The sequence below is a fragment of the Callionymus lyra genome, chromosome 16 (assembly GCF_982586985.1).
Source record: "Callionymus lyra chromosome 16, fCalLyr1.hap1.1, whole genome shotgun sequence".
Lineage (NCBI taxonomy): Eukaryota > Metazoa > Chordata > Actinopteri > Syngnathiformes > Callionymidae > Callionymus > Callionymus lyra.
The window spans coordinates 15368628-15395017 of record NC_141833.1 but is presented as its reverse complement, the minus strand read 5'-3'; the positions used below and the strand labels follow the sequence as shown (position 1 = coordinate 15395017).

The 26390-nt window shown below is 43.3% G+C and overlaps 4 protein-coding genes across 10 annotated transcripts; 1 reads left to right on the top strand and 3 right to left on the bottom strand.

The window, feature by feature from the left end:
- Positions 1-870: 870 nt before the first annotated feature.
- cldn15la (claudin 15-like a) lies at positions 871-2477 on the bottom strand. Its single transcript, XM_087811133.1, has 5 exons — positions 2255-2477; positions 1471-1635; positions 1326-1407; positions 1140-1253; positions 871-1060 (listed from the first exon to the last, which is right to left on the bottom strand). Exons 1-5 carry the CDS (start codon positions 2469-2471, stop codon positions 979-981), a joined length of 660 nt encoding a protein of 219 aa, XP_087667259.1. The 5' UTR covers positions 2472-2477; the 3' UTR covers positions 871-978.
- Positions 2478-4936: 2459 nt separating this feature from the next.
- il20rb (interleukin 20 receptor subunit beta) lies at positions 4937-8204 on the top strand. Its single transcript, XM_087810355.1, has 7 exons — positions 4937-5011; positions 5104-5248; positions 5707-5897; positions 6088-6173; positions 7696-7840; positions 7906-8051; positions 8121-8204. The coding sequence occupies exons 1-7, from the start codon at positions 4969-4971 to the stop codon at positions 8202-8204; spliced, it is 840 nt and encodes a 279-aa protein (XP_087666481.1). The 5' UTR covers positions 4937-4968.
- A 174-nt stretch (positions 8205-8378) lies between these two features.
- LOC148063882 (zinc transporter ZIP6-like) lies at positions 8379-16105 on the bottom strand. Of its 3 annotated transcripts, none has more exons than XM_087811523.1 (12): positions 15910-16104; positions 15234-15402; positions 14133-14511; positions 13188-13350; positions 13086-13130; positions 12850-13019; positions 12631-12789; positions 11368-11422; positions 10944-11303; positions 10798-10878; positions 8799-8989; positions 8379-8725 (listed from the first exon to the last, which is right to left on the bottom strand). In XM_087811523.1, the coding sequence occupies exons 2-12, from the start codon at positions 15398-15400 to the stop codon at positions 8597-8599; spliced, it is 1899 nt and encodes a 632-aa protein (XP_087667649.1). In that variant the 5' UTR covers positions 15401-15402; positions 15910-16104; the 3' UTR covers positions 8379-8596. The 3 variants fall into 3 exon arrangements, with proteins under 3 accessions (XP_087667649.1, XP_087667650.1, XP_087667648.1); XM_087811524.1 differs by having other exon boundaries at positions 13086-13127; XM_087811522.1 differs by having other exon boundaries at positions 12850-13130; positions 15910-16105.
- A 2440-nt stretch (positions 16106-18545) lies between these two features.
- Positions 18546-26365, bottom strand: LOC148063881 (zinc transporter ZIP6-like). Of its 5 annotated transcripts, none has more exons than XM_087811427.1 (12): positions 25972-26084; positions 25476-25644; positions 24409-24787; positions 23399-23561; positions 23294-23341; positions 23058-23227; positions 22839-22997; positions 21546-21600; positions 21122-21481; positions 20975-21055; positions 18977-19167; positions 18546-18909 (listed from the first exon to the last, which is right to left on the bottom strand). In XM_087811427.1, exons 1-12 carry the CDS (start codon positions 26069-26071, stop codon positions 18781-18783), a joined length of 2004 nt encoding a protein of 667 aa, XP_087667553.1. In that variant the 5' UTR covers positions 26072-26084; the 3' UTR covers positions 18546-18780. The 5 variants fall into 5 exon arrangements, with proteins under 5 accessions (XP_087667553.1, XP_087667554.1, XP_087667555.1 ...); XM_087811428.1 differs by having other exon boundaries at positions 23294-23338; XM_087811429.1 differs by having other exon boundaries at positions 23294-23335.
- Positions 26366-26390: the final 25 nt, after the last annotated feature.

The following is a 26390-nucleotide window of genomic DNA, read 5'->3' as shown; positions in this document are numbered from 1 at the left end:
TAAACGTCTTTTTGGCCTATAACAGTTCACGGTCAGATCCCTGTGGTGTATAAAGAACCTTAAAGTAGTTATTGAGAGGTGGATTAATTTAAACGTACATCACTGAAGGCCTATGTGTGAAATGTCAAATTGAATTGAATTGAAATGTACGGCCCGCCACTGCTATACACACACACATACAGTCTCAGACACACACGCACACACGGTCTCACACACACACACATACAGTCTCACATACACACACCTATACACACACATACAGTCTCAGACACACACGCGCACACAGTCTCACATACACAAACATACAGTCTCACACACACACACACAGTCTCACACACACACATACAGATATACACAAAAACACATACACATGCACAAAGACATACACACGCATGCACAGAATATAAACACACACGCATAAACAAAGATACACACAAAGATATACACACACGCATACAGATAAACAAATACAGATACACATGTACACAAAAACACACTTATACACACACATGCATAGAAACACACACACTCTAGCACACTTATACAAACACATATATACACACACACACAGATAAACAGGTATACACACAGATACACACACTTATTAGCACACATGCACATCCACAAAGATACTCACAAACTTATACAGACAAAAGCACACAATCACAGACATATACACATAAACACACACACTCTAAAACACACAGACATATACGCATTACTGTAAGGCACACACTAACATATTTACACACACACACACACACACACAGACGTATACAGATAAACACACACACTCTCACACACTTAAACATACAGAAAAACACACAGACATCCGTTGTTGTTGGCGTTACATAAAACTTTATTGATTTGAAAAAACATTTGAAACGTTCTTGGTCGTTGAAAACCGTTGGAGATGAAAAGTGTATGTGTGTGCATGCGTGTGTGTGTGTAGACGTGTGAGAATGTACATGTGTGAGTTCAGACGTATGCTCTGGATGAGTCTGGCTCCGACCGGGCTGTCGCCTTGTAGACCTTCTGTGGAGCGGTTCCATGGTAACTGCTGTGAGGCGGAAGAGAAAGAAGTCACACAGTTGTCACCTCCAAGTGTCCAAGACTTGTGTTCTTGTTGGAACACTCACCTCATCTTGCCACTAGAGGACGCTTTCTTGCAGGCGCTACACAGCAAAGCTCCGCCCAAAATGGACAGAGAAGACCCCCCCCAGCCCAGGTACAGACCCACACCCAGCTCGAACCTGCAGTCACACAAACACACACAGGAATGTAATGGTGACACACACACAAAAAAACACACGCTGTGGACTTACCTGACACCACCAAAAAACGGGTTGTTGAAGTCCTCCACGACTCTGAAGGCGTACCAGGAGACGGCAATCATGCAGCACAACCCTGAAGACCAAAAGATTGAGTCCAAACCTGGACCTGCTACTGATCACACAAACACAAACTTACCTCCCAAGATACTCATGATTCCCCCGATGAAGGCCATCTTGGCTTTGGACTCGTCTGTGGACGACCCGATCCTGATACACTTGAGTCCAAGCAGGGCCACGATCATGGACCCGAGCCCGAGCAGCAGAGCGATGATCATGAGCGCCCGGCACGCCTGGACGTGTTCTGAACACAAAGACCGAGGAGATGTGTTGGTGGTCTACGGTTCGTTTGAGTCACAGGAGTCGCTCATGTGATCCACTTTGTAATTTTGAGCCTTTTAAATTCAGTATAAAAATGTAGTTATTATAGTACCACCAGGCACTACCAAAATAGTACTCGATTGCACTTTCGGCCAATCATACAACGCGCAGCCAATCACGTGACATCACTTGTGGGCGGGTCACGCAAACTCTCGTCTTACGTAATTATGTCATCGTCCTTCTTCCCGCTCTCTTTAGAAACACTGACGTCATAACCCCCCTCCGAGTCTTCCCCCCCTCTGCCTGGTCGGCCTTTCCTGGTCATGGTCAACGCCCTCCGGCCCAAAGCCTTAAGAAAAACTACTCAAAACCCTTCCAAACCCGGTAGGCCTTCAGGAGTACTAGTTGACAAGCTCCCTGGTCAGTGGGCTTTTACGAGTCCTGGTCGACACCCTCCTGGCCTGCTGGGCCTTTCCGGAAGTCCTGGTCCACACCCTCTCTACCCGAGGGTCCGACGGTAGTCCAAGTAAAATCACTCCCTCCCCCTCTTTCTGTGAGTCGAGCCTGTGGTCTTCTAAAGGGTTCAAGAACGTGTAGCTCACCAGGAAGCGACAGCATGGACTCGAAGTCGCGACACTCGGCGATGCCGGCGCTGTTCTCGGCACAGGAGTGCCACAGGTTCTCGAACTGCCGCTGCGAGATGATGACGCTGCCCGACACGGTGGAGATCTTCCAGTAGTCGTTGACCAGCGACGCTCCGGTGAGCATCCAGCTGATCACGCACATGATGAACCCGGTCACTTCCACGGCCGTAGACATGTTTGCTGATGGACTGGCGGTCGGATCTACCAGCTGTGGAGTCGTCTCTGCGATGTCTGAGGTGAAACCAGCTCGCCAACTGGACCATGAACTCCAACAGAACCATAAACCACCCACGCCCCTGTTGACCTTCACCGCCCATCTTTAGGCCACGCCCCTCCCATCTGTAGAGGGTCCGGGATGACTTGTAGAGGGGGTACAAAGGCACTGGTAGAGGGGTGACCTGTGTAGACAGAACCTTCTTACAAAAGGAAGTATTTCCAATAAGTTCTGGATCAGATTTGATCAGTTTTGATCCAGAACTCTTTGATCAGGCGATTGTCCCAGTGAAGCGGGAAACGGGTCGATCGTTAGTTTTATGGTTTTATGGTCAACGACTGAGACTGCGAGAGTCCAAGGTCCTCATTTATGACCGGACTGAAACTGATTATCACCTGTAACACAGAAGTCCAGATTATTCACACACACACTCTCATATGAACACACAAACACTGTGTGACGTACTAGTTTTGTTTTTATATATAAACAGTAGAGAAGTTGTGCTTGTGTGTCATTGTTGTGGGTCACTAGGACATTCAGTTTTGTTGTATATGACCCAAAATTATCATCATTACAGAAGCTAGCGTTAGCAGTTTCGCTATCTCGCCTTAGCCATCACTCTATGTCTGTTCTCTCAGCAACAACACAACCTGAAAAGTCGATGTTAGTTTGAACAACACAAAGACAAAGAGATGAGTTGTGTCGATGTGACCCAAAATACACATAATCCAGTTTTAGCTGGTCTCGCACGTTTTATGAGGTTAATATTTTGTTTGTCGTCATCAAAGGAGCTAGATTTAAAGCTAATTAGCGTTAGCAGTTACTTAGTCTTAGTATTGCAAGTATTTTAATTGGTATTGAAAGTGAAAGACTTCTCTTCTCTCTTAGTAACGTTTCTTCGTGACACAGTGATATTTACACTCATTTTAGCAACAAAAAGAGAATGAATGAACAACTTCTCTGACTTATTTATACTATTATCATGAATCTTCCACAATACCATGTGTGTGTGTGTGTCAGTGTTGTGAGTCACGATAGTGTGCAGTTTTGTTGATGTGACTCAACCTTCACATTGTCCTGTTTGAGAGTTATGTCTCACAAGTTAATATTTTGTTTAAATACGTGACATAATCACCACAGGAGCTAAGGTTAGCAGCGATGCTTACTAGCCATGGCAGTCACATCATTCTAGGTCTGTGTTGTGAGTATTTAACAAAGATATTGAAACTTTTCTGTAGCAACATAACACAATGATATTTACACCACTTTTACCAACAAAGAAGTAACAACACCTTTTACATTTTTTTGTTAAATGATGAATCTTCCATAATAGAAACAGTTCGACGTCAGCATGATGGATGATGTAGAGTTTGTGTGTCAGTGTTGTGGGTCAGAATAACGTGCATTTGTGTCGATGTGACTTATCCTTCACATGCAATTTTAGCTAGTAATGTCTCACAAATTTATAAAGATTATATATAAAGGTTAATAGTTTGTTTAAAGAAATTACTTTATCATCTCAGGTGCTAGCGGTTGCAATGTTGCTAACCAGCATTAGCAGTGTCGCTATCTAGCATTAGCAGTGTTGCTTTCTAGCGTTAGCAATGTTACTATCTAGCGTTAGCAGTGTTGCTATCTAGCATTAGCAATGTTGCTAACTAGAGGTTTCAGTGTTGCTAACTACCAGTAGCAGTGTCACTATCTAGCGTTAGCAGTGTTGCTATCTAGCATTAGCAGTGTTGCTTTCTAACCGGTAGCAGTGTCACTATCTAGTGTTAGCAGTGTTGCTATCTAGCATTAGCAATGTTGCTAACTAGAATTCTCAGTGTCGCTAAGTACCGATAGCAGTGTCACTATCTAGCGTTAGCAGTGTTGCTAACTAGCGTCTATGCGGTGAGTATTTAAATAAGGATATTGAAACTTAACAACTTTAAGACAAAACGAATTGTAAAAACTATGTAAAGCAACAAATACAAAGATGTGGCAACATATTCTCTGTTTTATTAGTTTTATTTCAATGAATCTTCCACAAAAGAAATAGTTCTGAGTCAGTGTTTTGAAATATGGAAGTAGTTTCATGTCTGGTTGACCCAGGACCTATAAAGGTCAAAGGTCATCCTTCACATGAGCTTTAGGTTGTGTAGTTCCTACGAGTCTAAGACCCTCCACCAGGACCAGAGGAGGTCAGAGAGAGTCGGGCCTCTGAGTACGTTCATCCACCTGTAGCACAAACAGAACGACACAACACGAGTCAGCGTCAGAACCGACAACCCCGGCAGGATAATTGTGGGTGAGGTCACACAGAGAGGTCACATGACAACGCCTCGTCAAGAATCTAAAGGCTTTAAGACGAGCAAGTTCAACTGGATCTTCTGGATCTGAGAAAGAATAGGATGAGTTACAAGTACGCCTCGTGGCTCCTTTAGTTTCTGGACGTGGGGCGAATGGACCGGCTGCCATGACGCTGCTGCTGCTGCTGCTGCTGGTTCTTCCCACTGACTGTGAGTTTGATGCTTAAATGATGTGCCTTGCTCGGCGGCGCCGGCCGGCTTTAGCTTGTCGTGATAATAACATTCTTAAACTTGTCCGGTAGCAGTTTTGGTGCCCGCGGGTGTATCCACGCTGGCTCCGCCCACAAACGTCTCAATTATATCTGTCAATATGAGACACACTCTGATGTGGCGCCCCCAGCAGGAGGCTTGCAGAACAGCAGTTCTTTATTCTGTCCAGTTCCAGGGGTGAGAGACACACACACAGGGACACACACACCTTACGGACGATAAATGACTTTATTATGAATATATAAATGTATAGATACATAACTAGAACGATGACAATATAGGTTTCTGAATCTGATTCTCGATGTAGAAATACATTAATGTGTATTTCGTCATTTCATCATTTATTTATTCATGTATTATACATGAATACATTCATTTCTACATTTAGATTTTACATGAGTCAATAAAAGTTGAAATAACGAAATAATTAAATAATAATATGCAAAAATATTATACATAATAACTATTTATTTGAAAAAAATAAGATTTAAATAGTTTTAATATAGTGACATTTTAATATTTAATATCACACAATCATAGATACATTTATGAATGTGTAATTTATCGTCCTACACACATACTTACACACACAAAGTGAAACTGGGTCAGAGGTTCTGAACTCATCTGACCATCAGGGAGTTTGAGCGTCTGGTTCTGAACGGCAGCTGGGTCGACGTCCACGAGTGTCAGTTGACCTCCAAAACTCAGTGTGACCTGACCTTTGACCTGGGCTCTGACTCCGACTACAACCTGCGGGTGCAAGGACACTGCGGCCCCCTACGGTCGGCCTGGACCCACCTGGACTCACCGTTCAACCGCCAACACAGTGAGTGTGTGTGTGTGTCCGTGAGTGTGTGTGTGTGTGTGTGTGTGTCCGTGAGTGTGTGTGTGTGTGTGTGTGTGTGTGTGTGTGTGTGTGTGTGTGTGTGTGTGTGTCCGTGAGTGTGTGTGAGTCTCTGACCAGTCTTTTCGTCCAGCTCTCCTGACACCTCCTGAGGTCACAACGTCTACGGTAGGCGACTTCCTGGTCCTGAAGTTCAGCAAACTTCCACTGACAGGAAATGTGAGGGTGATGATGTGGAGACGAGGGGAAGAGCAGCAGGTTGGTTGTTGTTGTTTGTTGTACTTACTTGGTTGATGGACGGTTAATATTGTTTGGTTATTGTTATTGTTATGTTATTGTTTTGTTGGTTATTTGATTGGATGTTGGTGTTTGAAGATTTGTTGTCTAGTTGGTGAATATGTTTGGGGTGATTGTTGTTATTTGGTACTTGGTGCCTGGTTTGATCTGTTGTTGTTGGGTAGGATGTTGATGGGATGGTTGTTGGGTTTGATTTTTGGTTGGTTGTTGTTGTCAGGTTGGTTGTGGATGTTTAATTGGTTGTTTTTTGGTTGGTTAATATGTTTTGGTTGGTTGGTTAAAAGTGTGTCTGCTTGTTTGATTGGTTGTTGTTGTTGGGTTGGTAAGTTGTTGTTGTTGTAGATTGTTGTTATTTGGTTGGTTGGTATCGTTTTGTTGGTTGTTGTTGGGTGGGATGTTGATGGGATGGTTGTTGGGTTGGTTGGTTTTTGTTTTCTAGTTGGTCGTAGGTGTTTGATTGGTTGTTGTTGGGGTTGTTGTTGTTTGGTTGGTTGTTGTTTGGTTGGTTAATGTGTTGTGGTTGGTTGTGGTAATTTGGTTATTGTTGGATGTTGATGGGATGGATGTTGGATTGGTTTTTTGGTTGGTTGTTGTTGATGTGTTGGTTTTTGTTGTTGGGTTGGTTTTTATTGTCTGGTTGGTTGTAAGTGTTTGATCTGTTGTTGTTGGGTTGTTTTTTTGGTTGGTTGTTGTTGTCAGATTGGTTGTGGATGTTGGATTGGTCGTTCTTTGGTTGGTTAATATGTGTTGGTTGGTTGGTTAAAGGTGTGTCTGCTTGTTTGATTGGTTGTTGTTCTTGGGTTGTTGAGTTGTTGTTGTTAGGTAGATTGTTGTAATTTGGTTGGTAGGTATCGTTTTGTTGGTTGTTGGGTTGGTTGGTTTTTGTTGTCTGGTTGGTTGTAGGTGTTTTATTTGTTGTTGTTGGGTTGGTTAAAATGTTTTGGTTGGTTGTTGGGTTATTTTTTTGTTTGGTTGTTGTCTTGTTGGTTATAGGTGTTTGATTGGTTGTTGTTGGGTTGGCTGTTGATGGGTTGGTTACAGGTGAGTTGGTTGTTGGGTTGTTGTTACTTTTTAATCATTGTTGTTGGGTTGGTTGTTATTTGGTTAGTAGTATGTGTTTGATTGGTTGTTGTTGGTTGGTTGGGGTGTCAATGGGATGGTTGTTGGGTTGTTTTTTTGTTTGGTTAATATGTTTTGGTTGGTTGTTGTCTGGTTGTTTGTAGGTGTTTGATTGGTTGTTTGTGGGTTGGTAAGTTGTTGTTGCTGGGTTGTTCCTTTTTATTTTCATTGTTGGGTTGGTTGTTGTTATTTGGTTGGTTGTTATTGATTAGTTGGTTGTCGGTTGCCACTGTGCTGCAGATCCATGTTAAACCAGAACATTGACCTGGAGATCAGGCAGGAATGCTAGAGTAGAACTAGCAACCCTTCTGTGCGGTCACGTGACGTCTGGAACAGAACCTAAATGTCTTCCTCTAATGTCCAGCCGGAGGTCTTCACTGTCCCGGTCCAGCAGAAGCTTCTGCACGTCCAGCTGAGAGACCATCAGGTTCACTGTTTTTGGGCGCGACTGGTTCTGGACGACCGGTACAGCAGCACCAACACCGAGACTCAGTGCGTCTCTATGAAAGGTTGGTGACCGTCACGACTTGGATTGAACACAAATCCTCATCCTGTTCTCCTGGACCTACCACAGGGCCAGACCAACTCTGGAAGGTTCTAATGGTAGTGGCTGTCTTGGTGCTGGTCCTAGCCGTGGTCGTGGCCTTCTGCTCCGTGGTCTCCCACAAACCTGGGTACTGCTCGTGGTACTTCCACAAGGTGGCGCTGCCTCACTCGCTGGTGAGTTTGTTTCCTTTAGAACACGGTCCAGGATGAACCAACAGTTCTGTCATCTTTTATCACCACCAGAGACCCGACTGGGACATTCCGGCTCCGGAGGTGCAGGAGCAGGTGGAGCTTAAGGTCTCCATGGTGACCAGAGACGACACATAGATCTGGTGCTGGAGCTCATTAGTCTCGTCTCACATGGACTGCACTTTATGGACCAGAACAGAAGGTTCTTATTGCACAAAAGTACAACCCGTCCCACACCACTCTGGTGTCGGTCGACAACAGGCCCGGATCATATTCCTGGACACGTGACTGAAGCAGAACCAGAACCTCAACTGTGGTTCAAACACTTGAGTCTGAGTTTATTTTTTCAGTAAAACGACAAAAAGAAACTTTTCCTCCATGAACACACAAATGTAACAAGTACAGAAATGTAACAAGTACAGAAATGTAACAAGTACAGAAATGTAACAAGTACACAAATGTAACAAGTACACAAATGTAACAAGCAAGCTGGGGCCGACCGGACCAGATGCATCCAGAACTACTGTGAGCTACAACTGGATCTTGTCTTCGAACACGGCGATGAGCAGGATGATGCTGAAGCCCAACAGGATCCCGACGTTCTGAAGGAAGAAGAAGCTGCAGTGACCGACGTCACCGTTGTGGAGCATCTCAGGCACCTGAGGAGACAGCGAGAGGTCCAGGTGTGTGACTGACAGGTGTGTGTATGCATGTGCGTGTGCATGTACCCACCATGTCCACGAGCGACACGTACAGGAAGAGCCCGGCGGTCAGAGCGAACACCCACATGCAGACGCTCGGCGCGTACTGACCGATCAGCAGACCCACCACCAGGCCCAGGGACGCGATCATGGCCGACAGGAGGTTGTACAGCATGGCCTGGCGCACCGTCATGCCGGACTTCAGCAGCAAAGCGAAGTCCCCTGAAGACCGCAGAACATGTTTGGACCGATCGGAACCGTTGCCACCGAACATATGGAAGTATTTCAGTGACATCGGAATATATTGAAACGTTTCTATTCTTTTTATTAATACGTTGCTGTTTTTTAAGCATTTATTTATTTTTTCGGCAATGTGTTTATTGAAAGGTTGAATTAGTATTGTTTCAATTAAAAAATGTGAATACTTTTAAAATGAGTTTAATAATCTTGTTTCAGTAATTCCCAAATATTGTTTTTAAATGGATTTTTTTTATCTCAACATATAAATAAGGACATTAAAGTGTCACCAGACAATATTAAAAGAAAGCCAATCGCTCTTTTAGCCAAATATAGAAAGAAAATTGGACATTTAACATGTTAGATTGAATTTTAACTACATTTCCCATGGTGCACCTGAGTTTCACTCAGTTGAATCATAATTAAGGGAGTGTCTATTAGACATGAGTCGCTGTGACACAGTAGCCAAACACACACAAGGAAATATATATATACAAGTATCAATAATAAATGATGACGACACGCGCCACTCCCAGCATGCCGAGCGGGTGTGAGCAGATGCTAAACGATGTCATAGTTATTCTCTAATACAGGGGTCGGGAACCTTTTTGACTCAGAGAGCCATGAAAGCAAAATATTTGGAAATTTATTTCAGTGAGAGCTATATAAATAATATTCAGATATAAGAATCTGTGCTTGACACGAATTCAAGCCCTTTTCCTTTGTTCATCAAAATCAACAAAGAATTCAGACGGGTTCATCCCTTTCCATGCCTCCATTTCAATATGTCCATCATATTTAAATGAAGCACAAGACTAAAATTTCTCCATTTCTGTGATCATGAAGAAACAAAAACAAATGAAAACATGAATTCAAACTAACAGTTTATATTTGTTAATTTTAAACATGTCTGATATGAATCACACAAGTGGATTAATTAAATTTCAGATGAAGTTTAACGAGAATAAAACTGTTCATCAGTAACTTCACATCATCATCGCTTTGTCTGATCGTCTCTGACGTCATTAGAATGTGTGTCTCACCTGCACCTGTTTAACGTGTTTGTGTTTCTGCGTATTCTTATTACATTCGTGAGATAAAGGTCATTTACAAATAGTCATCATGTGATGGTGTATTAATGCAAGTGTGTTTTAAGGACCGCGATCACAAAAGGAAAACCAGCATTTGTTGCGCTTTCATTGAAACCTGCAGCTTAACTTTGATGGACCTGACGTCATGTTTCTGTGACTCTCGTAGAGAAGAACCTGAAGCGATCAAACGCGCATTCATTTGTTCGATATATTATTTAAAAAAAACAAGCTTATAATTCTATATCGTTTTTCTGAATTGCGTAAAATGACCGTCGCACGTTTTGCTCTTTTTATTCTCGATTCATATGATCTTTTCCGTGCGTTCAGTGGAAGAGGCAGGAGCTCTGATTGGCTGCTGTGCATGTCAATCAAATTTTCAACCAATCGGCGCAATAACCATTTGATTAATATGCACAGCAGCCAATCAGAGCTCTCTTTACAATTTTCTTGTATCATATTTTATTAAATCACGCGATCTACTCGCAACAGCTTCGGTCGATCGCGATCGACGTATTGCCCACCCCTGAAACAAGTGATAATATTTTATGTTTTATCTGAAAAGCCGAAATCTGCGAGCCAGATGCAATCATCAAAAGAGCCACACCTGGCTCGCGAGCCATAGGTTCCCGACCCCTGCTCTAATAGATGAGTCAGGTGGCGCAAACGTTTCACTCGCCAGCAGGGGGCGCCAAGACAACTCACCGAGCTCGTGTGGAAGCTTGTGGCAGAAGACGGCCACGGACGTGCTGAGGCCGCTGGCCAAGCCCTTGGTGAAGGCGGCGCCTGCAAAAAAGTCGCGTCATCAGTCACGTGACCTCGTCAAACAGACGCGCACTCGTGTCGCTCACCGATGGCGAGGCCGTCGGTGAAGTTGTGCAGCCCGTCCCCCATGATGACCATCCACGCCACCGTGGCCAGGCCGGCGTCCTGGAACTGCTGCTGGGAGTAGGAGTGGGCGTGGCTGTGGGGGTGGTGGTTCTGGGAGTGGTGGTGGTGCAGGATGTGGTGGTAGTTGTGGTGGTGGTGGTGCTCGCTGTCCGCCGTGCCCACCGTGTCGTGCAGGTGCGAGTGGCACTTGTTCTCGCAGTCCTCCGCCGTGTACGACGACGACGGCGCCGCCAGCATCACCTGCTCCTCCTCCGCCACGCCGCACTCCTGCACGCCGTTGGTGGCGACGCGCGGCGCGTAGTCGCCGTTCGTCTCCTTGTCTGCAGGACGAGCAGCAGCTTGTGACGACCATGTTGCTTCACTGATGAAGAACCTGCTGCTCACCTTCTGTGGCCTTCATCAGAGGAGGCAGCGTGTCCGGATCCACCGGCTCCTTCTTCTAGATGGAAACAAGAGCGTCGGGAGGTCACGTGACAGGAAGTGGTGACTATACATTTCAAATGTTGACTTTTTAAGCATTTATTAATTATTTATTTAAACTTCTTTCTTATTTGAATTATTAAGTTGAAAAAATGTAGATAGATAGAACTTTATTGATCCCTCAGGAGGTCTTCTTTGGAAAATTGTTCCAATTAGAACACAGGAAAACAGACGATAATTCATCCAAAAAAAAAGAAGAAGAAGAAGAGAACAAAGTTTCTATAAAAAGCAAGTACAAGATGACACAATCTAAGTCTAAAGATAGATCAAAGACAAATAACAAAGACAAAGATTAACATGGAATAGAATGTCATGATACTTTTGCTCGAAAAATTAAAGAGATTTGTCTTTTTTCTTCTTTTTTTTAAACATAGCGTTTTATATTCTTACTCCAATAATTCAAAAATAAATGTTCTCTGTTCAATATTTTTCAATCTGGAGCCTTTTAAATTCAATATAAAAATGATACAATAGTGACAAAATTGTGCAAAACAAATGGACTCAGGGACTCATTCATCCCTCGGGCTATTAAATTGTACAATTCTGAGTTCGGGGGCAGGAATGGAGTGAGAGTATCTGGATGTTCTGTTCCATGTTAGTCTTTGTATCTTTTGTCTTTGTTGTTTTTCTTTGAACTATGTTCTTTATCTTTATCTTTAGACTTAGATTGTGTCATCTTGTTCTTTCTCTTTATGTTCTTCTTCTTATTTTATTTTTTATGCATTATTTTTTATTGTTTATGAAAAATGGCTGGCTATTGGGAAAAAACAATCAATAAAGTTTTACCTTACCTTACCTTACATCAGACCAAATGAAAAGAAGACACTAGATTGTGTTCTTCTGCGTCATCATGTGATCGTCTGCGTGTCGCATGATTGGCTAAAAGTTTGATCAAGTTCCCCCATACTTTATTGGTATCATTGGTTTTTTTAATTGAATTTTGGTATTGACTGTTTTTTTTATATTGAATTAAAACAGTTACATATTTTAAAATATTGCATTAAAACAGTTACATGTTTTAAAATATTCAATTAAAACAGTTACATATTTTAAAATATTGAATTTAGAAATTTTATTTTTGAACTATTTAAATAAGAAAAATCAAACTATGCGTTTGCTTCAACGTTTGAAATGTTAAATGACTCTCATATTCTTCCATCAACGTACCTTCTGCTTGCGATCCTTATAGAGCTTGGCGAGCGTCAGGAAGTGCTCGATCAGGAACATCAGATAAACGCCACTCAGAGCCGTCAGACCCTTCCACACGGAGTCCTGGTCATCCTGGTCCGCCGGGTCCTCCTGCAGGTGCTGGTGGGTCCCCTGAGACTAACATACAGACTCTCAGAACACCTTCCAGAACTCTGGACCGTCGCCGTGACGACTCACGTAGGGCAGGAGGTGGAGCAGCGCGTCGCCGCTCAACGCGCCGACCGCCAGGGCGACCAGGAAGCTGAGCAGGAACTGGAAGAAGACCAGGCCCATGATCCGGATCAGCACCACGGCGAGCAGAGACAGCAGGCTGATGAGGACGATGGACAAGAAGCCTCCGATCCAGGCTGACAGAGACGCACGGGTGAGACCAAACCAGAGTGTCGAAGGCTTTAAAAAGGGGAGAAACTCACCTGCTTTCGCTGTCCCTCTCTTGGCAGGGTGATGATGATGATCTTCTAGAGAAATCAGACATGAAAACCAGAGCGACCAGATCAGACTTCATCGGACCGTACCGTCGCTATGGCGCTCGCCGCTTTTGTGCTGGATGCAGGAGCTGTCGTCGATCTGCCCGAGGAGGGCGGGACAGACGAAGGCGAAGTCCTCCACGGTCATGCTCCCGTCCTTCACCATTCCATGAGACCACAGGATCGAGGAAGCGTTCTGGCAGCCGAGGACCTGACACAAGAGGGCGCCAGTCACGTGACCACGACAGCGGTTGACAAAGACGGCGAGCAATCAACGAGTGAACCTGTTTTGTTTGATTAACGTCAGAATTATGATTTATTTGAAGTATTGTGGAAAAGTCCAGAATCTTACATGAAGAACATTTATTATCGGAAAAAAATCATCGTTAATTCAATATTAATTACAGCCAAATTCAAACCCACTAATCTAAATTCACTTGAAAAAAAAACGTACTCACTTTGATAAAAAAAACAAAAACAATACTTTAAACAAAATGCATGTAAATTAGCGCTTGCAATCAGTTTACATTTTTAACTTAAAGGGATACTACCCCCCCTAGCGTTCGTTTGGACTTACATACACGTACATTGTGGTAATTGACACTTTTTTTCATTTTATGTCCTTTATATTGTACCACCTTTAGAATATTTGCCTGCTTCAATATTGATGTGTAAAACTCCCGTTTAAAATGTTTTAAAAAAAACACCAACTCGTTGTACTGCAACAAACCTCCACACGATGGCGCCATAAAGCCAACAATGACCAGAATAACTTTTCGGATGCGATTGTTTTTTACGGTAAGTTTCAGTTCCATCAGTTCCATCATTTATATGATATGGTTTAATATTTAAACCATATAATAATGGTTTTATATTATATTTTATAAGTTTAAATAGGTTGTTTTTTTACATAGAGTTTAATAATCTATCCATATTTGAAACGTTAAATCAAACCATAAGATAAAATCATTTGGGCAAGATGTCAGTAAGTACCTGGTGGTCATGGTCTCCGTGGTCATGGTCTCCATGGTCATGGTCTCCGTGGTCATGGTCTCCGTGGTCATGGTCTCCGTGGTCGTGTCCATGACTGGCACGAGAGGGGTCCAGGACCAACCCTGCAGCTCGCTGGTGCAGGTGGTCCGGGCTTTCCTCCTCAACAGTGACGCGCTCCACCGTGGGCACTTTGTGGGCCTTGGACGGGTCCAGGCCATGAGCATGGTGGTTGTGGGTGTGATGACCGTGACCCTGGTGGTCTTCATGGTGGCCCTCATGCTCCGTGTGTTGCACCGTCACGTTCCGGATGCGGTCCAAGCCGATGTTCTTCAGGAGACGCTTCAGGCCGGACACGGTGATGCTGCCGTTCTCTCCATACCTGTGGACCCAGACACTACCATCAGAACCTTTGGAGCTGAGAGCTTATAGTTCTTTACTGTTTTTATCATGGGGATGACTGAGGACAAGAGGATACAGTGATTCCTTATGATGTTTGCAAAGCTACCCCTCCTCCCCTAAAGACCTTTATACAGCCGAGAGCTTTAAAGCTTTTTAGCGGGAAATTGTTTTTCCAATTAGAACACAGCAATACAGACGATAATTCCTAAAAATAAGAACAAAAACAAAGAAATAAAGAGAACAAGACGATACACTCTAAGTCTAAAGATAAAGAACATAGAACAAAGACAAAAGATACAAAAATTAACATGGAATAGAATGTCATGATACTTTCGCTCCACTTCTGCCCCCAAACCTCAGAAATAGTAATACCAGACCAATAGTACCAGACGGGTATTTGGCCATCATTGACATTATTAGATTGTACTGTGTTTTAGTATTTTATTGTTGTGTTTTTGCTTTTTTTGTATGTGATGTATTATGTAAACTGTCTGCATCTTTGTTGACGACTACAGATCTGGTGCAGCATCTTTTTAATGTAACTGCAAATTGTCCTTTTAAATAAACTGAAATTGAAATTGTACATATTTTGGTTTGAAAACAAATGAAATCAGTTAAGACTTCATCAAGAGTCATGTGGTCTGTAAATAAATACTACACATATATCCTTCTTACTACAGTATTGATGCAACTGTACTGCACCTGTTGAACAGAACCTCCAGGTGTCGCTGTTGACTGGACTTCGCCTGGTTTAGGTCCAAGACTGACCGCACTTGAGCGGCAGTCGGACTCGAATCTGGCCCAACCCCGCCAGAACCGACTGACCCGCAGACAGCCAGAACAAAGAGCACTGTCAGGACCGGTACCATGTCTGTTAGGAGAAGAAAACCAAACAAGTTTATTCACCAACATTTGTGAGAGTTGGGTTTTTATCCAAATACTTCTGTTCCCTCCTCCTCCACCTGTGTCCCCATTTTTTGTATCACTGATATGAGAACCTGGACCTGCTCCCTCTATAAGGTTCATGACGAGATGTTTCTGAAGAACATGTCCCGAGATGAGCTGTCAAGATGTTCTGGGTTAGCGGTTCCGAATGATGCGTGTGAAGCAACAGCTGCTGGAGATGTTAGCATCTCTGCTAGTGGTTCTTTATCCTTCACCCAGATCTGTTTCTCAAGAGTCACTCGGAACCACTTACTGCAAAATAGCCTCATCTCCCTCCTTTCGTTGAGCCTGTGTTGGTTCCGAACCGAGCCCTCGACAACAATACAAACACACACACGTTTCCTTGTTGCCATAGACCCCGCGTTCCAACATGGAAATAAAAAACGTGTGAAAAAAAACAAATACAGGTTTTTCTCGAGCGTAGCGAACCCACCTGGACTTCTGGGGTGTTAATGCTCCGAACCGAACTGGTTCTTCTCTGCGGGGCGCGTGGGTTCGGCACCGCGTCGGATTCCTTTCTGAAGAAGATGCTTCTGACGAAACTACGTGCTGCGTTCACGGCAGCTCGGAATCGAGCAAGATGTTTGCCTCCGACGCAAACCAAACGGTTTTGACTAAATGTGGGAATAATATTTGTGTCGAACAGCAGTTCTTTACTCTGTCCAGTTCCAGGGGTGAGAGACACACACAGGGACACACACACCTTACGGACGATAAATGACTTTATTATGAATATATAAATGTATAGATACATAACTTCATTCACATTCTTTTCTACATTTAGATTATACATGATTCAATAAAAGTTGAAATAACCAAATAATTAAATAATAATATAGAAAATACATTATACGTAATAACTATTTATTTGACAAAAAATAAGATCTAAATAGTATTTATTCACACAATTATAGATACATTTATGAATGTGTAATTTATCGTCCTACACACATACTTACACACACAAAGTGAAACTGGGTCAGAGGTTCTGAACTCATCTGACCATCAGGGAGTTTGAGCGTCTGGTTCTGAACGGCAGCTGGGTCGACGTCCACGAGTGTCAGTTGACCTCCATAACTCAGTGTGACCTGACCTTTGACCTCGGCTCTGACTCCGACTACAGCCTGCGGGTGCAAGGACACTGCGGCCCCCTGCGGTCGGCCTGGACCCACCTGGACTCACCGTTCAACCGCCAACACAGTGAGTGTGTGTGTGTGTGTGTGTGTGTGTGTGTGTCCGTGAGTGTGTGTGAGTCACTGACCAGTCTTTTCGTCCAGCTCTCCTGACACCTCCTGAGGTCACGACGTCTACGGTGGGCGACTTCCTGGTCCTGAAGTTCAGCAAACTTCCACTGACAGGAAATGTGAGGGTGATGATGTGGAGACGAGGGGAAGAGTAGCAGGTTGGTTGTTGTTGTTTGTTGTACTTACTTGGTTGATGGACGGTTAATATTGTTTGGTTATTGTTATTGTTATGTTATTGTTTTGTTGGTTATTTGATTGGATGTTGGTGTTTGAAGATTTGTTGTCTGGTTGGTGAATATGTTTGGGGTGATTGTTGTTATTTGGTACTTGGTGCCTGGTTTGATCTGTTGTTGTTGGGTAGGATGTTGATGGGATGGTTGTTGGGTTTGATTTTTGGTTGGTTGTTGTTGTCAGGTTGGTTGTGGATGTTTAATTGGTTGTTTTTTGGTTGGTTAATATGTTTTGGTTGGTTGGTTAAAGGTGTGTCTGCTTGTTTGATTGGTTGTTGTTGTTGGGTTGGTAAGTTGTTGTTGTTGTTGTAGATTGTTGTTATTTGGTTGGTTGGTATCGTTTTGTTGGTTTTTGTTTTCTAGTTGGTCGTAGGTGTTTGATTGGTTGTTGTTGGGGTTGTTGTTTTTTTGGTTGGTTGTTGTTTGGTTGGTTAATGTGTTGTGGTTGGTTGTGGTAATTTGGTTATTGTTTGGTTGGTTGTTGTTGGATGTTGATGGGATGGATGTTGGATTGGTTTTTTGGTTGGTTGTTGTTGATGTGTTGGTTTTTGTTGTTGGGTTGGTTTTTATTGTCTGGTTGGTTGTAGGTGTTTGATCTGTTGTTGTTGGGTTGTTTTTTTGGTTGGTTGTTGTTGTCAGATTGGTTGTGGATGTTGGATTGGTCGTTCTTTGGTTGGTTAATATGTGTTGGTTGGTTGGTTAAAGGTGTGTCTGCTTGTTTGATTGGTTGTTGTTCTTGGGTTGTTGAGTTGTTGTTGTTAGATAGATTGTTGTAATTTGGTTGGTAGGTATCGTTTTGTTGGTTGTTGGGTTGGTTGGTTTTTGTTGTCTGGTTGGTTGTAGGTGTTTTATTTGTTGTTGTTGGGTTGGTTAAAATGTTTTGGTTGGTTGTTGGGTTATTTTTTTGTTTGGTTGTTGTCTTGTTGGTTATAGGTGTTTGATTGGTTGTTGTGGGGTTGGCTGTTGATGGGTTGGTTACAGGTGAGTTGGTTGTTGGGTTGTTGTTACTTTTTAATCATTGTTGTTGGGTTGGTTGTTTTTTGGTTAGTAGTATGTGTTTGATTGTTGTTGGTTGGTTGGGGTGTCAATGGGATGGTTGTTGGGTTGTTTTTTTGTTTGGTTAATATGACCTACCACAGGTCCAGACCAACTCTGGAAGGTTCTAATGGTAGTGGCCGTCTTGGTGCTGGTCCTAGCCGTGGTCGTGGCCTTCTGCTCCGTGGTCTCCCACAAACCTGGGTACTGCTCGTGGTGCCTCACTCGCTGGTGAGTTTGTGTTTCCTTTAGAACACGGTCCAGGATGAACCGACAGTTCTGTCATCTTTTATCACCACCAGAGACCCGACTGGGACATTCCGGCTCCGGAGGTGCAGGAGCAGGTGGAGCTTAAGGTCTCCATGGTGACCAGAGACGACACATAGATCTGGTGCTGGAGCTCATTAGTCTCGTCTCACATGGACTGCACTTTATGGACCAGAACAGAAGGTTCTTATTGCACAAAAGTACAACCCGTCCCACACCAGTCTGGTGTCGGTCGACAACAGGCCCGGATCATATTCCTGGACACGTGACTGAAGCAGAACCAGAACCTCAACTGTGGTTCAAACACTTGAGTCTGAGTTTATTTTTTCAGTAAAACGACAAAAAGAAACTTTTCCTCCATGAACACACAAATGTAACAAGTACAGAAATGTAACAAGTACAGAAATGTAACAAGTACACAAATGTAACAAGTACACAAATGTAACAAGTACACAAATGTAACAAGTACACAAATGTAACAAGCAAGCTGGGGCAGACCGGACCAGATGCATCCAGAACTACTGTGAGCTACAACTGGATCTTGTCTTCGAACACGGCGATGAGCAGGATGATGCTGAAGCCCAACAGGATCCCGACGTTCTGAAGGAAGAAGAAGCTGCAGTGACCGACGTCACCGTTGTGGAGCATCTCAGGCACCTGAGGAGACAGCGAGAGGTCCAGGTGTGTGACTGACAGGTGTGCGTGTGCGTGTGCATGTACCCACCATGTCCACGAGCGACACGTACAGGAAGAGCCCGGCGGTCAGAGCGAACACCCACATGCAGACGCTCGGCGCGTACTGACCGATCAGCAGACCCACCACCAGGCCCAGGGACGCGATCATGGCCGACAGGAGGTTGTACAGCATGGCCTGGCGCACCGTCATGCCGGACTTCAGCAGCAAAGCGAAGTCCCCTGAAGACCGCAGAACATGTTTGGACCGATCGGAACCGTTGCCACCGAACATATGGAAGTATTTCAGTGACATCGGAATATATTGAAACGTTTCTATTCTTTTTATTAATACGTTGCTGTTTTTAAGCATTTATTTATTTTTTTCGACAATGTGTTTATTGAAAGGTTGAATTAGTATTGTTTCAATTAAAAAATGTGAATACTTTTAAAATGAGTTTAATAATCTTGTTTCAGTAATTCCCAAATAATGTTTTTAAATGGATTTTTTTTATCTCAACATATAAATAAGGACATTAAAGTGTCACCAGACAATATTAAAAGAAAGCCGATCGCTCTTTTAGCCAAATATAGAAAGAAAATTGGACATTTAAAATGTTAGATTGAATTTTAACTACATTTCCCATGGTGCACCTGAGTTTCACTCAGTTGAATCAGAATTAAGGGAGTGTCTATTAGACATGAGTCGCTGTGACACAGTAGCCAAACACACACAAGGAAATATATATATACAAGTATCAATAATAAATGATGACGACACGCGCCACTCCCAGCATGCCGAGCGGGTGTGAGCAGATGCTAAACGATGTCATAGTTATTCTCCAATACAGGGGTCGGGAACCTTTTTGACTCAGAGAGCCATGAAAGCAAAATATTTGGAAATTTATTTCAGTGAGAGCCATATAAATAATATTCAGATGTAAGAATCTGTGCTTGACACGAATTCAAGCCCTTTTCCTTTGTTCATCAAAATCAACAAAGAATTGAGACGGGTTCATCCCTTTCCATGCCTCCATTTCAATATGTCCATCATATTTAAATGAAGCACAAGACTAAAATTTCTCCATTTCTGTGATCATGAAAAAACAAAAACAAATGAAAACATGAATTCAAACTAACAGTTTATATTTGTTAATTTTAAACATGTCTGATATGAATCACACAAGTGCATTAATTAAATTTCAGATGAAGTTTAACGAGAATAAAACTGTTCATCAGTAACTTCACATCATCATCGCTTTGTCTGATCGTCTCTGACGTCATTAGAATGTGTGTCTCACCTGCACCTGTTTAACGTGTTTGTGTTTCTGCGTATTCTTATTACATTCGTGAGATAAAGGTCATTTACAAATAGTCATCATGTGATGGTGTATTAATGCAAGTGTGTTTTAAGGACACGATCACAAAAGGAAAACCAGCATTTGTTGCGCTTTCATTGAAACCTGCAGCTTAACTTTGATGGACCTGACGTCATGTTTCTGTGACTCTCGTAGAGAAGAACCTGAAGCGATCAAACGCGCATTATTTTGTTCGATATATTATTTTAAAAAAACAAGCTTATAATTCTATATCGTTTTTCTGAATTGCGTAAAATGACTGTCGCACGTTTTGCTCTTTTTATTCTCGATTCATATGATCTTTTCCGTGCGTTCAGTGGAAGAGGCAGGAGCTCTGATTGGCTGCTGTGCATGTCAATCAAATTTTCAACCAATCGGCGCAATAACCATTTGATTAATATGCACAGCAGCCAATCAGAGCTCTCTTTACTATTTTCTTGTATCATATTTTATTAAATCACGCGATCTACTCGCAACAGCTTCGGTCGATCGCGATCGACGTATTGCCCACACCTGAAACAAGTGATAATATTTTATGTTTTATCTGAAAAGCCGAAATCTGCGAGCCAGATGCAATCATCAAAAGAGCCACACCTGGCTCGCGAGCCATAGGTTCCCGACCCCTGCTCTAATAGATGAGTCAGGTGGCGCAAACGTTTCACTCGCCAGCAGGGGGCGCCAAGACAACTCACCGAGCTCGTGTGGAAGCTTGTGGCAGAAGACGGCCACGGACGTGCTGAGGCCGCTGGCCAAGCCCTTGGTGAAGGCGGCGCCTGCAAAAAAGTCGCGTCATCAGTCACTTGACCTTGTCAAACAGACGCGTGCTTCGTGTCGCTCACCGATGGCGAGGCCGTCGGTGAAGTTGTGCAGCCCGTCCCCCATGATGACCATCCACGCCACCGTGGCCAGGCCGGCGTCCTGGAACTGCTGCTGGGAGTAGGAGTGGGCGTGGCTGTGGGGGTGGTGGTTCTGGGAGTGGTGGTGGTGCAGGATGTGGTGGTAGTTGTGGTGGTGGTGGTGCTCGCTGTCCGCCGTGCCCACCGTGTCGTGCAGGTGCGAGTGGCACTTGTTCTCGCAGTCCTCCGCCGTGTACGACGACGACGGCGCCGCCAGCATCACCTGCTCCTCCTCCGCCACGCCGCACTCCTGCACGCCGTTGGTGGCGACGCGAGGCGCGTAGTCGCCGTTCGTCTCCTTGTCTGCAGGACGAGCAGCAGCTTGTGACGACCATGTTGCTTCACTGATGAAGAACCTGATGCTCACCTTCTGTGGCCTTCATCAGAGGAGGCAGCGTGTCCGGATCCACCGGCTCCTTCTTCTAGATGGAAACAAGAGCGTCGGGAGGTCACGTGACAGGAAGTGGTGACTATAGTATATTAGTGTCGTCAGAATATTGAATTGAACATTTAAAATGTTGACTTTTTAAGCATTTATTAATTATTTATTTAAACGTCTTTCTTATTTGAATTATTAAGTTGAAAAAATGTAGATAGATAGAACTTTATTGATCCCTCAGGAGGTCTTCTTTGGAAAATTGTTCCAATTAGAACACAGGAAAACAGACGATAATTCATCCAAAAAAAAAGAAGAAGAAGAAGAGAACAAAGTTTCTATAAAAAGCAAGTACAAGATGACACAATCTAAGTCTAAAGATAGATCAAAGACAAATAACAAAGACAAAGGATACAAAGATTAACATGGAATAGAATGTCATGATACTTTTGCTCGAAAAATTTAAGAGATTTTTGTCTTTTTTCTTTTTTTTTTAAATTTTTTTTTAAACATAGCGTTTTATATTCTTACTCCAATAATTCAAAAATAAATGTTCTCTGTTCAATATTTTTCAATCTGGAGCCTTTTAAATTCAATATAAAAATGATACAATAGTGACAAAATTGTGCAAAACAAATAGACTCAGGGACTCATTCATCCCTCGGGCTATTAAATTGTACAATTCTGAGTTCGGGGGCAGGAGTGCAGTGAGAGTATCTGGATGTTCTGTTCTATGTTAGTCTTTGTATCCTTTGTCTTTGTTGTTTTTCTTTGACCTATGTTCTTTATCTTTATCTTTAGACTTAGATTTGTCATCTTGTTCTTCTCTTTATGTTGTTCTTCTTATTTTATTTTTTATGCATTATTTTTTATTGTTTATGAAAAATTGCTGGCTATTGGAAAAAAACAATCAATAAAGTTTTACCTTACCTTACCTTACCTTACCTTACACCAGACCAAACCAAAAGAAGACACTAGATTGTGTTCTTCTGCGTCATCATGTGATCGTCTGCGTGTCGCATGATTGGCTAAAAGTTTGATCAAGTTCCCCCATACTTTATTGGTATCGTTTGTTTTTTTAATTAAATTTTGGTATTGACTTTTTTTTTATATTGAATTAAAACAGTAACATATTTTAAAATATTGAATTAAAACAGTTACATATTTTAAAATATTGAATTTAGAAATTTTATTTTTGAACTATTTAAGTAAGAAAAATCAAACTATGCGTTTGCTTCAACGTTTGAAATGTTAAATGACTCTCATATTCTTCCATCAACGTACCTTCTGCTTGCGATCCTTATAGAGCTTGGCGAGCGTCAGGAAGTGCTCGATCAGGAACATCAGATAAACGCCACTCAGAGCCGTCAGACCCTTCCACACGGAGTCCTGGTCATCCTGGTCCGCCGGGTCCTCCTGCAGGTGCTGGTGGGTCCCCTGAGACTAACATACAGACTCTCAGAACACCTTCCAGAACTCTGGACCGTCGCCGTGACGACTCACGTAGGGCAGGAGGTGGAGCAGCGCGTCGCCGCTCAACGCGCCGACCGCCAGGGCGACCAGGAAGCTGAGCAGGAACTGGAAGAAGACCAGGCCCATGATCCGGATCAGCACCACGGCGAGCAGAGACAGCAGGCTGATGAGGACGATGGACAAGAAGCCTCCGATCCAGGCTGACAGAGACGCACGGGTGAGACCAAACCAGAGTGTCGAAGGCTTTAAAAAGGGGAGAAACTCACCTGCTTTCGCTGTCCCTCTCTTGGCAGGGTGATGATGATGATGATCTTCTAGAGAAATCAGACATGAACACCAGAGCGACCAGATCAGACTTCATCGGACCGTACCGTCGCTATGGCGCTCGCTGCTTTTGTGCTGGATGCAGGAGCTGTCGTCGATCTGCCCGAGGAGGGCGGGACAGACGAAGGCGAAGTCCTCCACGGTCATGCTCACGTCCTTCACCATTCCATGAGACCACAGGATCGAGGAAGCGTTCTGGCAGCCGAGGACCTGACACAAGAGGGCGCCAGTCACGTGACCACGACAGCAGTTGACAAAGACGGCGAGCAATCAACGAGTGAACCTGTTTTGTTTGATCAACGTCAGAATTATGATTTATTTGAAGTATTGTGGAAAAGTCCAGCATCTTACAGGAAGAACATTTATTATCGGAAACAATTCATCGTTAATTCAATATTAATTACAGCCAAATTCAAACCCACTAATCTAAATTCACTTGAAAAAAAACGTACTCACTTTGATAAAAAAAAACAAAAACAATACTTTAAACAAAATGCATGTAAAGACCATTAGCGCTTGCACTCAGTTTACATTTTTAACTTAAAGGGATACTACCCCCCCTAGCGTTCGTTTGGACTTTGGACATACAGGTACATTGTGGTAATTGACACTTTTTTTCATTTTATGTCCTTTATATTGTACCACCTTTAGAATATTTGCCTGCTTCAATATTGATGTGTAAAACTCCCGTTTAAAATGTTTAAAAAAAACACCAACTCGTTGTACTGCAACAAACCTCCACACGATGGCGCCATAAAGCCAACAATGACCAGAATAACTTTTCGGATGCGATTGTTTTTTACGGTAAGTTTCAGTTCCATCAGTTCCATCATTTATATGATATGGTTTAATATTTAAACCATATAATAATGGTTTTATATTATATTTTATAAGTTTAAATAGGTTGTTTTTTTACATAGAGTTTAATAATCTATCCATATTTGAAACGTTAAATCAAACCATTTAATATCCTGATAAACCATATTTCTGCATCACATAAGATAAAATTAAATAAAATCATAAGATAAAATCATTTGGGCAAGATGTCAGTAAGTACCTGGTGGTCATGGTCTCCGTGGTCATGGTCTCCGTGGTCATGGTCTCCGTGGTCATGGTCTCCGTGGTCATGGTCTCCGTGGTCGTGTCCATGACTGGCACGAGAGGGGTCCAGGACCAACCCTGCAGCTCGCTGGTGCAGGTGGTCCGGGCTTTCCTCCTCAACAGTGACGCGCTCCACCGTGGGCACTTTGTGGGCCTTGGACGGGTCCAGGCCATGAGCATGGTGGTTGTGGGTGTGATGACCGTGACCCTGGTGGTCTTCATGGTGGCCCGCATGCTCCGTGTGTTGCACCGTCACGTTCCGGATGCGGTCTAAGCCGATGTTCTTCAGGAGACGCTTCAGGCCGGACACGGTGATGCTGCCGTTCTCCCCATACCTGTGGACCCAGACACTACCATCAGAACCTTTGGAGCTGAGAGCTTATAGTTCTTTACTGTTTTTATCATGGGGATGACTGAGGACAAGAGGATACAGTGATTCCTTGTGATGTGTGCAAAGCTACCCCTCCTCCCCTAAAGACCTTTATACAGCCGAGAGCTTTAAAGCTCTTTAGCGGGAAATTGTTTTTCCAATTAGAACACAGCAATACAGACGATAAGAGAACAAGACGATACACTCTAAGTCTAAAGATAAAGAACATAGAACAAAGACAAAAGATACAAAAATTAACATGGAATAGAATGTCATGATACTTTCGCTCCACTTCTGCCCCCAAAACTCAGAAATAGTAATACCAGACCAATAGTACCAGACGGGTATTTGGCCATCATTGACATTATTAGATTGTACTGTGTTTTAGTATTTTATTGTTGTGTTTTTGCTTTTTTTGTATGTGATGTATTATGTAAACTGTCTGCATCTTTGTTGACGACTACAGATCTGGTGCAGCATCTTTTTAATGTAACTGCAAATTGTCCTTTTAAATAAACTGAAATTGAAATTGTACATATTTTGGTTTGAAAACAAATGCAATCAGTTAAGACTTCATCAAGAGTCATGTGGTCTGTAAATAAATACTACACATATATCCTTCTTACTACAGTATTGATGCAACTGTACTGCACCTGTTGAACAGAACCTCCAGGTGTCGCTGTTGACTGGACTTCGCCTGGTTTAGGTCCAAGACTGACCGCACTGGAGCGGCAGTCGGACTCGAATCTGGCCCAACCCCGCCAGAACCGACTGACCCGCAGACAGCCAGAACAAAGAGCACTGTCAGGACCGGTACCATGTCTGTTAGGAGAATAAAACCAAACAAGTTTATTCACCAACATTTGTGAGAGTTGGGTTTTTATCCAAATACTTCTGTTCCCTCCTCCTCCACCTGTGTCCCCATTTTTTGTATCACTGATATGAGAACCTGGACCTGCTCCCTCTATAAGGTTCATGACGAGATGTTTCTGAAGAACATGTCCCGAGATGAGCTGTCAAGATGTTCTGGGTTAGCGGTTCCGAATGATGCGTGTGAAGCAACAGCTGCTGGAGATGTTAGCATCTCTGCTAGTGGTTCTTTATCCTTCACCCAGATCTGTTTCTCAAGAGTCACTCGGAACCACTTACTGCAAAATAGCCTCATCTCCCTCCTTTCGTTGAGCCTGTGTTGGTTCCGAACCGAGCCCTCGACAACAATACAAACACACACACGTTTCCTTGTTGCCATAGACCCCGCGTTCCAACACGGAAATAAAAAACGTGAAAAACAAATACAGGTTTTTCTCGAGCGTAGCGAACCCACCTGGACTTCCGGGATGTTAAGGCTCCGAACCGAACTGGTTCTTCTCTGCGGGGCGCGTGGGTTCGGCACCGCGTCGGATTCCTTTCCGAAGAAGATGCTTCTGACGAAACTACGTGCTGCGTTCACGGCAGCTCGGAATCGAGCAAGATGTTTGCCTCCGACGCAAACCAAACGGTTTTAACTAAATGTGGGAATAATATTTGTGTCGAATTGTATTTGTAACAATGAGATGCTTTGGAGCAAA

Excerpts from the sequence above, each read along its gene's own strand:
- LOC148063882 (XM_087811522.1), bottom strand. The coding sequence starts at position 15,400 with ATGGTACCGGTCCTGACAGTGCTCTTTGTTCTGGCTGTCTGCGGGTCA. Across the intron at positions 14,512-15,233 it reads CTGGAGGTTCTGTTCAACAG|GTATGGAGAGAACGGCAGCA; the intron begins GTGCAGTACAGT and ends CTGGGTCCACAG. Across the intron at positions 12,790-12,849 it reads TGCTCCACCTCCTGCCCTAC|TCTCAGGGGACCCACCAGCA; the intron begins GTGAGTCGTCAC and ends TCTGTATGTTAG.
- LOC148063881 (XM_087811426.1), bottom strand. The coding sequence starts at position 26,071 with ATGGCAACAAGGAAACGTGTGTGTGTTTGTATTGTTGTCGAGGGCTCG. Across the intron at positions 23,562-24,408 it reads ACGGAGACCATGACCACCAG|GTCCTCGGCTGCCAGAACGC; the intron begins GTACTTACTGAC and ends CTCTTGTGTCAG. Across the intron at positions 21,601-22,838 it reads ATAAGGATCGCAAGCAGAAG|AAGAAGGAGCCGGTGGATCC; the intron begins GTACGTTGATGG and ends GTTTCCATCTAG.
- cldn15la (XM_087811133.1), bottom strand. The coding sequence starts at position 2,471 with ATGTCTACGGCCGTGGAAGTGACCGGGTTCATCATGTGCGTGATCAGC. Across the intron at positions 1,408-1,470 it reads AATCATGAGTATCTTGGGAG|GGTTGTGCTGCATGATTGCC; the intron begins GTAAGTTTGTGT and ends TTTGGTCTTCAG. Across the intron at positions 1,254-1,325 it reads CCGTTTTTTGGTGGTGTCAG|GTTCGAGCTGGGTGTGGGTC; the intron begins GTAAGTCCACAG and ends GTGTGACTGCAG.
- il20rb (XM_087810355.1), top strand. The coding sequence starts at position 4,969 with ATGACGCTGCTGCTGCTGCTGCTGCTGGTTCTTCCCACTGACT. Across the intron at positions 6,174-7,695 it reads GACGAGGGGAAGAGCAGCAG|CCGGAGGTCTTCACTGTCCC; the intron begins GTTGGTTGTTGT and ends TCTAATGTCCAG. Across the intron at positions 8,052-8,120 it reads TGGCGCTGCCTCACTCGCTG|AGACCCGACTGGGACATTCC; the intron begins GTGAGTTTGTTT and ends TATCACCACCAG.